The 11470-nt window shown below is 53.8% G+C and overlaps 1 protein-coding gene across 1 annotated transcript in view; it reads right to left on the reverse strand.

The window, feature by feature from the left end:
• The window catches only part of kifbp (kinesin family binding protein), a 59469-nt gene extending 48377 nt beyond the window's left edge, over nucleotides 1-11092 (reverse strand). The window contains 5 exon segments of the mRNA XM_072557037.1: nucleotides 2888-2986; nucleotides 10455-10642; nucleotides 10645-10742; nucleotides 10744-10812; nucleotides 10866-11092. Coding sequence (XP_072413138.1) covers nucleotides 2888-2986; nucleotides 10455-10642; nucleotides 10645-10742; nucleotides 10744-10812; nucleotides 10866-11092 — 681 coding nt within the window.
• Nucleotides 11093-11470: the final 378 nt, after the last annotated feature.

Raw genomic sequence — 11470 nt, forward strand, 5'->3', positions numbered from 1 at the left:
TCCTCTATAACTGAAACACAGAAATTTTATTTTTGTAGACAATTTCCCTCACAATAATCACTAATGTGCTTTTGGCTTTTGTAATTACTAGCTGAATTGCATATTAACCTCGACTACACAGGACAACCAGATCTCTCCCTCTCTCCACTCTCTCATTGTTTAGACAAAATATTTCAGTTTTCATTCTTGTGAAAATGGATAATTTCATCTTCTTATAGACAATGCAACGTATTAATGTTTTCCACACTCTATCAGACCAATCACTAATCACCGCACTGACCAATCCACACAGGCCCAACAGTCACTGCACTGACCGTTGGGCCCATGGGCGGCACGGTGGCACAGTGGTTAGCACTGCTGCCTCACAGCGCCAGAGACCCGGGTTCAATTCCTGCCTTAGGCAACTGTGTGGAGTTTGCACGTTCTTCCCGTGTCTGCATGGGTTTCCTCCGGGTGTTCCGGTATCCTCCCACAGTCCAAAGATGTGCAGGCCAAGTGAATTGGCCATGCTAAATTGCCCGTTGTGTTAAGTAAGGGGTAAATGTAGGGGTATGGGTGGTTTGCACTTCGGCGGGTCGGTGTGGATTTGTTGGGCCAAAGGGCCTGTTTCCACACTGTAATGTAATCTGTAATCCACCTAGGCACAACGGTCCCTGCACTGACCAATCCACACACGCACAACGGTCACCGCACTGACCAATCCACACACGCACAATGGTCACCACACTGACCAATCCATACACGCACAATGGACACCGCACTGACCAATCCACACACGTACAATGGACACCGCACTGACCAATCCACACACGCACAATCGTCACTGCACTGACCAATCCACACAGGCACAATGGTCACTGCACTGACCAATCCACACAGGCACAATGGACACCGCACTGACCAATCCACCCAATTACATTGAGGAAAGAGCTTAATAAGGGAAAGAGCAGGGCTCATTAGGCATAAAGGAGCAATCTATAAGTGATGCAGGAGGATATTGGAAGGGTGTTGACTCAATACTTACCTTCAGTTTTCAGTCTGGAAAAGGAGAATGCAGGTATGAAATTCAGGAAAAGGGTCTGTGAGGAATTGGAAATGGTGAAGTGTTGGAAGGCTTGCCAGGCTTCATAACAGGCAAGCTCATTGGCCATGATGAACTATATCCCAGACCGTTGTGGGAAGGAAACTGCATGAGTCTGACACATATTTTTAATTCTGACACAGGGTAAGTGCCAGAGGATCGGAGGCCAGCTAATGTGGTTCCACCTTGTAAGAGATATGGTAGATATGAACCAAGAAATTCCAGCCTAGTGAGTCTCACTTCATCGACAGAGAAACCACTGGAGAAAATTCTTAAGGAGTGAATTAATAGCCACTTGGAGAGGCATTGGTTAATTGGCACAGTCAGCACTGCGTTGTCAGAGGGACGTCATGTCTAACAAATTCATTAGAATTTTTTAAAAATGTGATCAAGGAAGATGGAAGTTGTTGCAGATGATATGGATTTTAGTAAAGCTTTTGGCAAGGTCCCACATGGGAGACTGATTGAGAAGTTTAAAACAAATGGAATTGAGGGAAACTTTGAGAGATGGATGAGAAACTGGCTTAGTAATAGGACACAAAGGGTAGTGACAGAAGGCTGTTAGAGTAGTTAGAGGCTGGTGTCCAATGGTGTACCACAAGGGTTTGTACAGGGACCCTTATTGTTTGTTATATGCGTAAATTATACAGATGGAAACATGGGAGGAAATGTTCAACAAATTTGCAGAAAAGACCAAGATTGAACCATAATCCCTACAGTGGGGAAACAGACCATTCAGCCCATCGAGTCCAGTTCTGAGGAAGGGTCACTAGACGTTAAGTTTGATTTCTCTTCACAGATGCTGCCAGACTTGCTGAACTTTTCCAGCAACTTCCATTTTTGTTTCTCTACCCCCTACTATAACCCTGTAACCTCAAATTTTCCAAGGCTAATCCACCTAACCTACACATCTTTGGACTGTGGTAGGAAACTGGAGCACCCAGAGGAAACCCACAGACATGAGGCAAATGTGCAAACTCAGCGCTGACAGTCACCCGAAGGTGGAATCAGATCAGTGTTCCTGGTCCTGTGAGGCAGCAGTGCTCACTGCTAAGCAACCGTGGTAGAGTGGTTAGGAATGAAGAAAATGGAACATATAAGTGGGTTGATCAGATGGGCAGACTAGTGGCAGATGGTATTTTACCATGATAACTGTGAGGTGATGCACTTTGGAAGAAACGGATGAGGGAATATTTACTGAATGGCAGGACACTGAGTTGCTTAGAGGAACAGACAGATCTCTGAGTGATTATTGACATATCCCAGAGGTCAGCAGGGATGTAAATAAGATAGTTAAGAGAGCATTATAGGACACTTGCCTTCATCAGACATGGCATAGAGTATAAAAGCAAGGAGATAATGGTGGAATTGTATCCTGAAGAATATGGTCACATGCAGGAAACTGTGATTAGTGCACCTTTAGTGGTAGTTGTGTCAGTGCAGACTAAATGGGCCAAAGGGCTTTTTCTGTGCTCACTGCACTGACCAACACCACCTCCCGCCCAGCGTTATCAGTCACTGCACTGACCAATCCCCCATATACACATCCTACACTGACCAGACCCCCCCTCCACACAAGCACACAAAACCCTGTACTGAACAATCCCCTACACACTGGTCACATCACTGATCAATGCCTCCACCTACCAGTCATTGCACAGACCAACGCCTCAACCTACCAATCACTGCACAGATCAACGTCGCCACACAGAGGTCACGGCACAGAACAATGATTCCACACAGAGGTCACGGCACTGAGTGATCCAGACATATTGATTACTTGCTATCAAATGAAGACAACTTTACCTCCTTAGTGTATTGGTTGTAAAGAGATTCTGCATCTTCTAGATAGGTTTGTGCTTTTTCCATTTCTTCCAATCCGGCCCACAAGATGCCCAACTGATTCTGAAAGATAAAGAACAAATTTAGTTAGTTTTCTGTTCAATTCTCAGCAAGAATATAACTTTAAGGCAATGGTGGAGAATTCAAGTGTTAGTTGAGATTATGCTCCCTAATATTGCAAACTGAACACTCCCCCTAGTGGCTTCAGTTCCAATTTGGCCTTATCCCACAAAAAAGCCCCAAGCTTGACATCACTCTCCTTGCAAACAGCCTAACCTCCCCTTCCTAACTTTTGCTGCTCCTAAACCTGTTGTCACTTTCCCCAACTCTATGTTCAAACCACTTCAAACAGGGCTCTGCTTCCTCTACAATGCCAAAACAGCTTTTATCAATGACAAATGATAAGTGATGTGAGAAAGACACAAGTATAAACACTTCCTCCAGATCTTTCTTGATCAGTCTGCAGTTTTTTGACACTGTGACTACATCATCCTCCTGCTACTTCTCTCCACTGTTTTGGACCCAGGTGACACTGCTCTCTCTAGATTCGGTATTGTCTACTCACAGCTAGGAATCACTTTGCAGTGGCTTTTCTTCCTGTTCCCACAATTTCACCTCTGGTGATCCTCAGTATCAATCCTTGAGCCCTTGTATTTCTCAAGCACACTGCGTGTTTCCATGTCGACACCCAACAGTACCCTGTCAAACCTAACCTTCGCTGGTACTAAGGACGAAAGAAGATCTGTGACATGGTGAAGACAGTAGAGGCTGAATGGCAGAGGAGTTATTTTTCCAGGGTCAAAGGGAACGAAGAATGGGCAGGAAAAGTAACAAAAGATGTGTTTGGAGAAGGTGTGCCACTGACTGAAAGGAAAAATATGAGAAAAATTGAAGCAAGCAAGTAACAGCTTTCAACTTGTAGAGGCCAAATGCCAAATCTCCAAAATTTCCTAGCCATGATCAAACCTTTATTCTTGCACTTTCACTGATCTCATCTCCTGTGGAGGAAGATCTCCAAAATGTCCAACTTCATAACCTTCCACAAAACAGAAATTGTTGCACAAACTTAGAAATATACAGAGGAACCTCAATTATCTGAAGGACTCAGGTGGGGAGTATTTCATTTGGTTAGCCAAATTCCAGATACTTGAAATGCCAGATAACATAGTTTATCTGAGCATCGGGACCTTGCGATCTTGCCGGATAATCCGATATTCGGATAATTGTATGCTGGATAATTGAAGTTCCTCTGTAGTGACATTATTCAGTACAGTTAATGTTCTCAAGATTCAAAATGTTAACTCTGCCTTCCCTCCACAGTTGCTGCCAGACCTGATTTTCTCCAGCAATTTCAATTTTTGTTTCAGATCTTCAGTATCTACGTGTTTTTCTCTCATGATCTCCCACTCCTGAACAGCTTGCTTTCTGTTTGTTTCTCAAGATTCACCAACAGAATTGTTTTGAGAGGCTCACTGATTTCACCTGTCTTTGTTTTATTTTTTTCGCTCTTGCCCAATCACCAATTACATCCATGATTGTTTCAGTTTCCACTGCCACTTTATTTCTTATTTTGTAGCCCTGTCTTCTCTACAACTTGATCACCCAGTCAGTCTGCGCCTCAACCCCCACCACAAATGAGGGCTCTGGGCTATTTCCTCGACAGAGGCCTAATCAGTCCCATCCACTGACTTTCTCTGCCTGGCAGAGCTTGTTATCATGTTGAACAACCTCCCTTGTGACTCTATTCACTTTCTCCAATAAAATGTGTTGTTGAGGGAACCTGCATGGGTTCTAGCTATGCTGCCTTTCAGAGAAAGATGTACAACATTCCTTGCTCCAATCCTACTCAAGCCTCTCTCTCATCTCTTTTTCCTGTATCCTGATGATTGTACATGTGCCATTTTTTGACCCTTGCCTGAATTGGAAAATTTAATCAACATTCCTTCCCACTTCTACCTACTTAACTTTATTATCTGACACTTCAGACCAAGACTTCTCCATTTCAGGAGAATTTCTAATCAACACATTTAGAAATGTTATTACACATCTTTGAACCAGGGATAACTTGAAACCAGGCTGTCTAGTTCAGAGGCAGAGACACAACTACTGCACCGCAAAACTCAGTGATGGATTATCAACAAATACTTACCATTGGCCCACTGATTCTGCTCAGCTGTAATATTGGCTCAGCAACTGTAATATTGGCCTTTATTCCAAATGGAGTATAAACATGGAAAGGTTTATAAAACCACACCTAAACTACATTCTGAGCAGTTTGATCCTCTTCTTTAAAGGAACACACTGGCATTAGAGGCAATCCAGATATGACTATGACTCTAAGGTTGAGGAGACATTAAGTATGTTGGGCTTGTCCACAGTGGATTATAGAGAAAACTTTATTGAAATATGCAAGACTTTTAGGGGGTTAAAAGTACATGTTGAGAGATTGTTTTCCCTTGTGGAAGAATCTAGGAACAGAGGACATAATCTCAGAGCAAGGGATCACCTATTTAAGACAGACTTGGGGAGGAATTTCTTCTGTGGATTACTAATCTTCAGAATTCTTGAATGCATGGGACTATTGAAGCTGTATCGCTAATTATACTCATGGCTGAAATAGTTGGTGTGGACGGGAGCAGAAAAGAAAGGCTTGTCTTTTCCAAGGTGGCGGCCCAGTGGACTCCTAAGCCGGAGCTCATCCACTGTTTTTTTTCTTCTTTTTCGTCTTTTCATGTTTTTTTCTCTCTACTTACCTCCACTTCTCAGACAGCATTAGTAGTGGACAGCTGAGCCAGTGGAATCCAAGGACTCACGGCCTCAAAGAAGCCCAGCATGCACTCCCAACCTCGAGGAATCCCAGTGCGGACTCTCTGCTATGGAAAGCCTGTAATGCTGAACTTTGACCTTTATTTTTCAAGTTTATCGAAGATTTTGTATCTCGCTATTTCTGTACCTAAGATGGCATTGGGAAAGGCAATCTTTTACACTTTTTGCTGTACTCACGTGTCCCTGTACTTGAGTACATGTGACAATAAACCTAATTCTACTTCTAGATTGGAGGACCTCTTTGTGGATCTGCTCCTGGGCTGGCTAAAAGCACCATTAATAGGTCCAGGCAACAGGCAGTGGAGGGGATCATAATTCCTACCCATCGGGTCTGTTTCCGTGCTGTACATCTCTATGACTATATGCCCCTCTTTTGCACTTCCATATGTGCGCACATGCTTGGAAAGAGAGTCATGCAATATCTGCTTGACGTGCTGGCGTTTAATTTAGAATATCTGGTCGGCACGGATGATTTGAACCGAAGGGTCTGTTACTGTGCTGCACATCTCTATGACTCTGTGATTGAGTACGTTACATCCTCCAACAGCTACATTTTAATTTAACTTCCAGTTTTCTTTTTAATGACAGTGTACCAATGGGCTATTTCAGTCCTTTGTAATTTGGTTCAATTTGTTTATTTTTGCTTTTATCAAAAGAATGTTCACAGCCAAGATGATCAAATTTCTAACCAGAAAGGGAAACAATAATTATGGGGAAAGGGAGGAAAGTGGGTTTGGGGATTATCAGGTCAGCCATGACCTCCTGTCCCAGCTTGGGAAAAGACTGCAAATGTAGTTGGGGGTTAACTGGGAAGTCAAAGTTATAGGGCTGGGAGGCAGGTGGAAGAGGAGAGGAGCGAAGGAGAGATGTTGAAGGATTCAGTTGTGTAGTTACACAGCAATATGATTAAGATTTTTCTGTTTTAACTTCTCCTGGCCAACCAGTAAGATAAACAAGTAGTTCGAATCTTCTGAAATCTTCAACTCTAACTTGGAGTGGATGACTTTCTTAAAGGGTTCTAGCTGGCAGCTAATTGTCCATCAGAAGTTTCAACTTCCAGGATAATTCCTGCTTAATCAATGTATCAGGACCTTAGAGGGATCATAATACACACCTTTCAAGGTATGTCCAGTCTCTAAGTATCTCCACAGGATCTGGGTGGTTGTCTCTTTTTATGCTCCATCTTGCAGCCTTTGGCTCTGGATAGCTAACTCTTCCTTCATGGTACCTTTCCTGTCTCTCCCTAACCCGCTCCCACCACACTCCCCACCCCCCTCAGATCCAGTCCAGTAAACCCCTTCTAACTGCCAGGCCTCCGCTCCCCCCTCAGTCTGACCCCCTCCCCCCCCTCCCCCCTCAGTCTGACCCCCTCCCCCTCCCCCCCCTCCCCCCTCAGTCTGACCCCCTCCCCCCCTCCCCTCTCAGTCTGACCCCCTCCCCCTCCCCTCCCCCCCCTCCCCCCTCAGTCTGACCCCCTCCCCCTCCCCCTCCGGCCCCCCTCAGTCTGACCCCCTCCCCCCTCAGTCTGACCCCCTCCCCCCGCCCCCCCCTCACCCCTCAGTCTGACCCCCTCCCTCCTCAGTCTGACCCCCTCCCCTACCCCTCCCCCCTCTCCCCCCTCAGTCTGACCCCCTCCCCCCTCAGACTGACCCCCCTCCCCCCTCAGTCTGACCCCCTCCCCCTCCCCCCCTCCCCCCTCAGTCTGACCCCCTCCCCCTCCCCTCTCAGTCTGACCCCCTCCCCCCTCAGTCTGACCCCCACACCCTCCCCCCCTCCCCCCTCAGTCTGACCCCCACACCCTCCCCCCCTCCCCCCTCAGTCTGACCCTCTCCCCCTCCCCCTCCCCCCTCAGTCTGACCCCCTCCCCCTCCCCCCTCAGTCTGACCCCCTCCCCCCTCCCCCCTCAGTCTGACCCCCTCCCCCCTCAGTCTGACCCCCTCCCCCTCCCCCCCTCCCCCTCCCCCTCAGTCTGACCCCCTCCCCCTCCCCCTCAGTCTGACCCCCTCCCCCTCCCCACCTCCCCTCCCCCCTCAGTCTGACCCCTTCCCCTCCCCCCCGAGTCTAATCCCCTCCCCCTCTCCCCCCCTCCCCCTCCCCCCTCAGTCTGACCCCCTCCCCCTCCCCTACCCCCTCAGTCTGACCCCCTCCCCCTCCCCTCCCCCCTCAGTCTGACCCCCTCCCCCTCCCCTCCCCCCTCAGTCTGACCCCCTCCCCCTCCCCTCCCCCCTCAGTCTGACCCCCTCCCCCTCCCCCTCAGTCTGACCCCCTCCCCCTCAGTCTGACCCCCTCCCCCCTCAGTCTGACCCCCTCCCCCCCTCCCCACTCAGTCTGACCCCCTCCCCCCTCAGTCTGACCCCCTCCCCCCTCCCCACTCAGTCTGACCCCCTCCCCCCTCAGTCTGACCCCCTCCCCCCTCAGTCAGACCCCCGCCCCCTCCCTCCTCAGTCTGACCCCCTCCCCCTCCCCCCTCAGTCTGACCCCCTCCCCCTCAGTCTGACCCCCTCCCCCCCCCCCACTCAGTCTGACCCCCTCCCCCTCCCCCCTCCCCCTCAGTCTGACCCCTCCCCCTCCCGCCTCAGTCTGACCCCCTCCCCCTCCCGCCTCAGTCTGACCCCCTCCCCCTTCCCCCTCAGTCTGACCCCCTCCCCCTTCCCCCTCAGTCTGACCCCCTCCCCCTCCCCCCCCCTCAGTCTGACCCCCTCCCCCTCCCCCCCCCCTCAGTCTGACCCCCTCCCCCTCCCCCCTCCCTCAGTCTGACCCCTCCCCCTCCCGCCTCAGTCTGACCCCCTCCCCCTCCCGCCTCAGTCTGACCCCCTCCCCCTTCCCCCTCAGTCTGACCCCCTCCCCCTCCCTCCTCAGTCTGACCCCCTCCCCCGCCCCCCTCAGTCTGACCCCCTCCCCCTCCCCCCTCAGTCTGACCCCCTCCCCCCATAGTCTGACCCCCTCCCCCTCCCCCTCCCCCCTCAGTCGGACCCCCTCCCCCTCCCCCCTCAGTCGGACCCCCTCCCCCTCAGTCGGACCCCCTCCCCCTCCCCCTCAGTCTGACCCCCTCCCCCTCAGTCTGACCCCCTCCCCCTCCCCCTCAGTCTGACCCCCTCCCCCCTCAGTCTGACCCCCTCCCCCTCCCCCCTCAGTCTGACCCCCTCCCCCTCCCCCCTCAGTCTGATCCCCTCCCCCTCCCCCCTCAGTCTGACCCCCTCCCCCTCCCCCCTCAGTCTGACCCCCTCCCCCTCCCCCCTCAGTCTGACCCCCTCCCCCTCCCCCCTCAGTCTGACCCCCTCCCCCTCCCCCCTCAGTCTGACCCCCTCCCCCTCCCCCCTCAGTCTGACCCCCTCCCCCTCCCCCCTCAGTCTGACCCCCTCCCCCTCCCCCCTCAGTCTGACCCCCTCCCCCCTCAGTCTGACCCCCTCCCCCTCCCTCAGTCTGACCCCCTCCCCCTCCCCCCTCAGTCTGACCCCCTCCCCCTCCCCCCTCAGTCTGACCCCCTCCCCCTCCCCCCTCAGTCTGACCCCCTCCCCCTCCCCCTCCCCCCTCAGTCTGACCCCCTCCCCCGCCCCCCTCAGTCTGACCCCCTCCCCCTCCCCCTCCCCCCTCAGTCTGACCCCCTCCCCCGCCCCCCTCAGTCTGACCCCCTCCCCCTTCAGTCTGACCCCCTCCCCCTCCCCCTCCCCCCTCAGTCTGACCCCCTCCCCCTCCCCCCTCCCCCTCCCCCTCCCCCTCCCCCCTCAGTCTGACCCCCTTCCCCTCCCCCTCCCCCCTCAGTCGGACCCCCTCCCCCCTCAGTCTGACCCCCTCCCCCTCCCTCAGTCTGACCCCCTCCCCCTCCCCCCCCTCCCCCTCCCCCCCCCCCCCCCCTCCTCAGTCTGACCCCCCCTCAGTCTGACCCCCTCCCCCTCCCCCCCTCTCAGTCTGACCCCCTCCCCTCCCCCCCCCTCCCCCTCCCCCCCCCTCCCCCTCCCCCCCCCTCAGTCTGACCCCCCCCTCAGTCTGACCCCCTCCCCCTCCCCCCCTCTCAGTCTGACCCCCTCTCCCTCCCCCCCCTCAGTCTGACCCCCTCCCCCTCCCCCTCCCCCCTCAGTCTGACCCCCTCCCCCTCCCCCTCCCCCTCAGTCTGACCCCCTCCCCTCCCCCCTCAGTCTGACCCCCTCCCCCCTTAGTCTGACCCCTCCCCCTCCCCCCTCAGTCCTGACCCCCTCCCCCTCCCCCCTCAGTCTGACCCCCTCCCCCTCCCCCCTCAGTCTGACCCCCTCCCCCCTTAGTCTGACCCCCTCCCCCTCCCCCCTTAGTCTGACCCCCTCCCCCTCCCCCTCCCCCCTCAGTCTGACCCCCTCCCCCTCCCCCTCCCCCCTCAGTCTGACCCCCTCCCCCCTCCCCCCTCAGTCTGACCCCCTCCCCCCCCCTCAGTCTGACCCCCTCCCCCCCCCTCAGTCTGACTCCCTCCCCCCCCCTCAGTCTGACTCCCTCCCCCTCCCCCTCAGTCTGACCCGCTCCCCCTCCCCCTCCCCCCCCAGTCTGACCCCCTCCCCCTCCCCCCCCAGTCTGACCCCCTCCCCCTCCCCTCCCCCCTCAGTCTGACCCCCTCCCCCTCCCCCCTCAGTCTGACTCCCTCCCCCTCCCCCTCCCGGGGCGCCCCGCCCCGCCCCTTGCGGGGATTGTGTTGCCCCAGGCTCCGGTTGCCAGGAGACGGGCGCTGCCCCCACTTCACCTCGGCCTGCAGAAAGACGGACCACGGCCCCAGGGCTGAGCTTAAAGGGCTCCAGGATCTGACGCACTTGGCCAGGTGCTCCTCTCCGGCGGACAGCTCCTCGGTCTCCGTGTGGTTGAGGCCGAGCTGCAGCTCCACCACAGCCGCCTTCTGCAGCCAATCTCCGGCCTGAAGCAGCTCATCATCCGCGGTCCCAGCGCTGCCTTCAGCTCCTTTAGCAGCTCCCGAGCCGCGTACTTGGAACGATAAGGCTCTGACTCCGGATCCCGCTTCGACTCCACCTCCAAGTCTCAGGACCTGCGAGTATTTCACGCTCAGGTCCTGCTCTAGGCCGCCTTCCCCGCGCCGCCATTTCACCCTCCGTTACACGGCAGCGCCACCGGCGGCGAAGGACGGAGCACTGCAGGACACAAAGACAGCGCCGTCCGGCGGCCGGGAGGAGGCACTGCAGGACACAAAGACAGCGCCGTCCGGCGGCCGGGAGGAGGCACTGCAGGACACAAAGACAGCGCCGTCCGGCGGCCGGGAGGAGGCACTGCAGGACACAAAGACAGCGCCGTCCGGCGGCCGGGAGGAGGCACTGCAGGACACAAAGACAGCGCCGTCCGGCGGCCGGGAGGAGGCACTGCAGGATCCATTTGTGTTCTCTGTGCAAGTCCAAACTGAGTTTGAAAGCCATGATTTGGAGATGCCAATGTTGGACTAGGCTGTACAAAGTTAAAAATCACACGATCCGCAGCAGATGAAGGAGCAGCGCCCCGAAAGCTAGTGCTTCCAATTAAACCTGTTGGACTATAACTTGGTGTCGTGTGATTTTTAACTTTGAGTTCGAAAGCGGCTTTGCTGATGGATTAACATGGGGTTAAATTGAAAAGCAGCACGGGCAGTTCTCCTACAACTCCATAGTTGTGTCCCAACCAACCTTACTTAATAAAAAAAACAATATAAATGTAGCCCCTTACATTTATCTAAACTGAACTCCATCTGCCGCTCCTCAGCATCAGGTTATAGTCCAA

This window comes from Chiloscyllium punctatum, chromosome 38 (assembly GCF_047496795.1).
Source record: "Chiloscyllium punctatum isolate Juve2018m chromosome 38, sChiPun1.3, whole genome shotgun sequence".
Classification (NCBI taxonomy): Eukaryota; Metazoa; Chordata; class Chondrichthyes; order Orectolobiformes; family Hemiscylliidae; genus Chiloscyllium; species Chiloscyllium punctatum.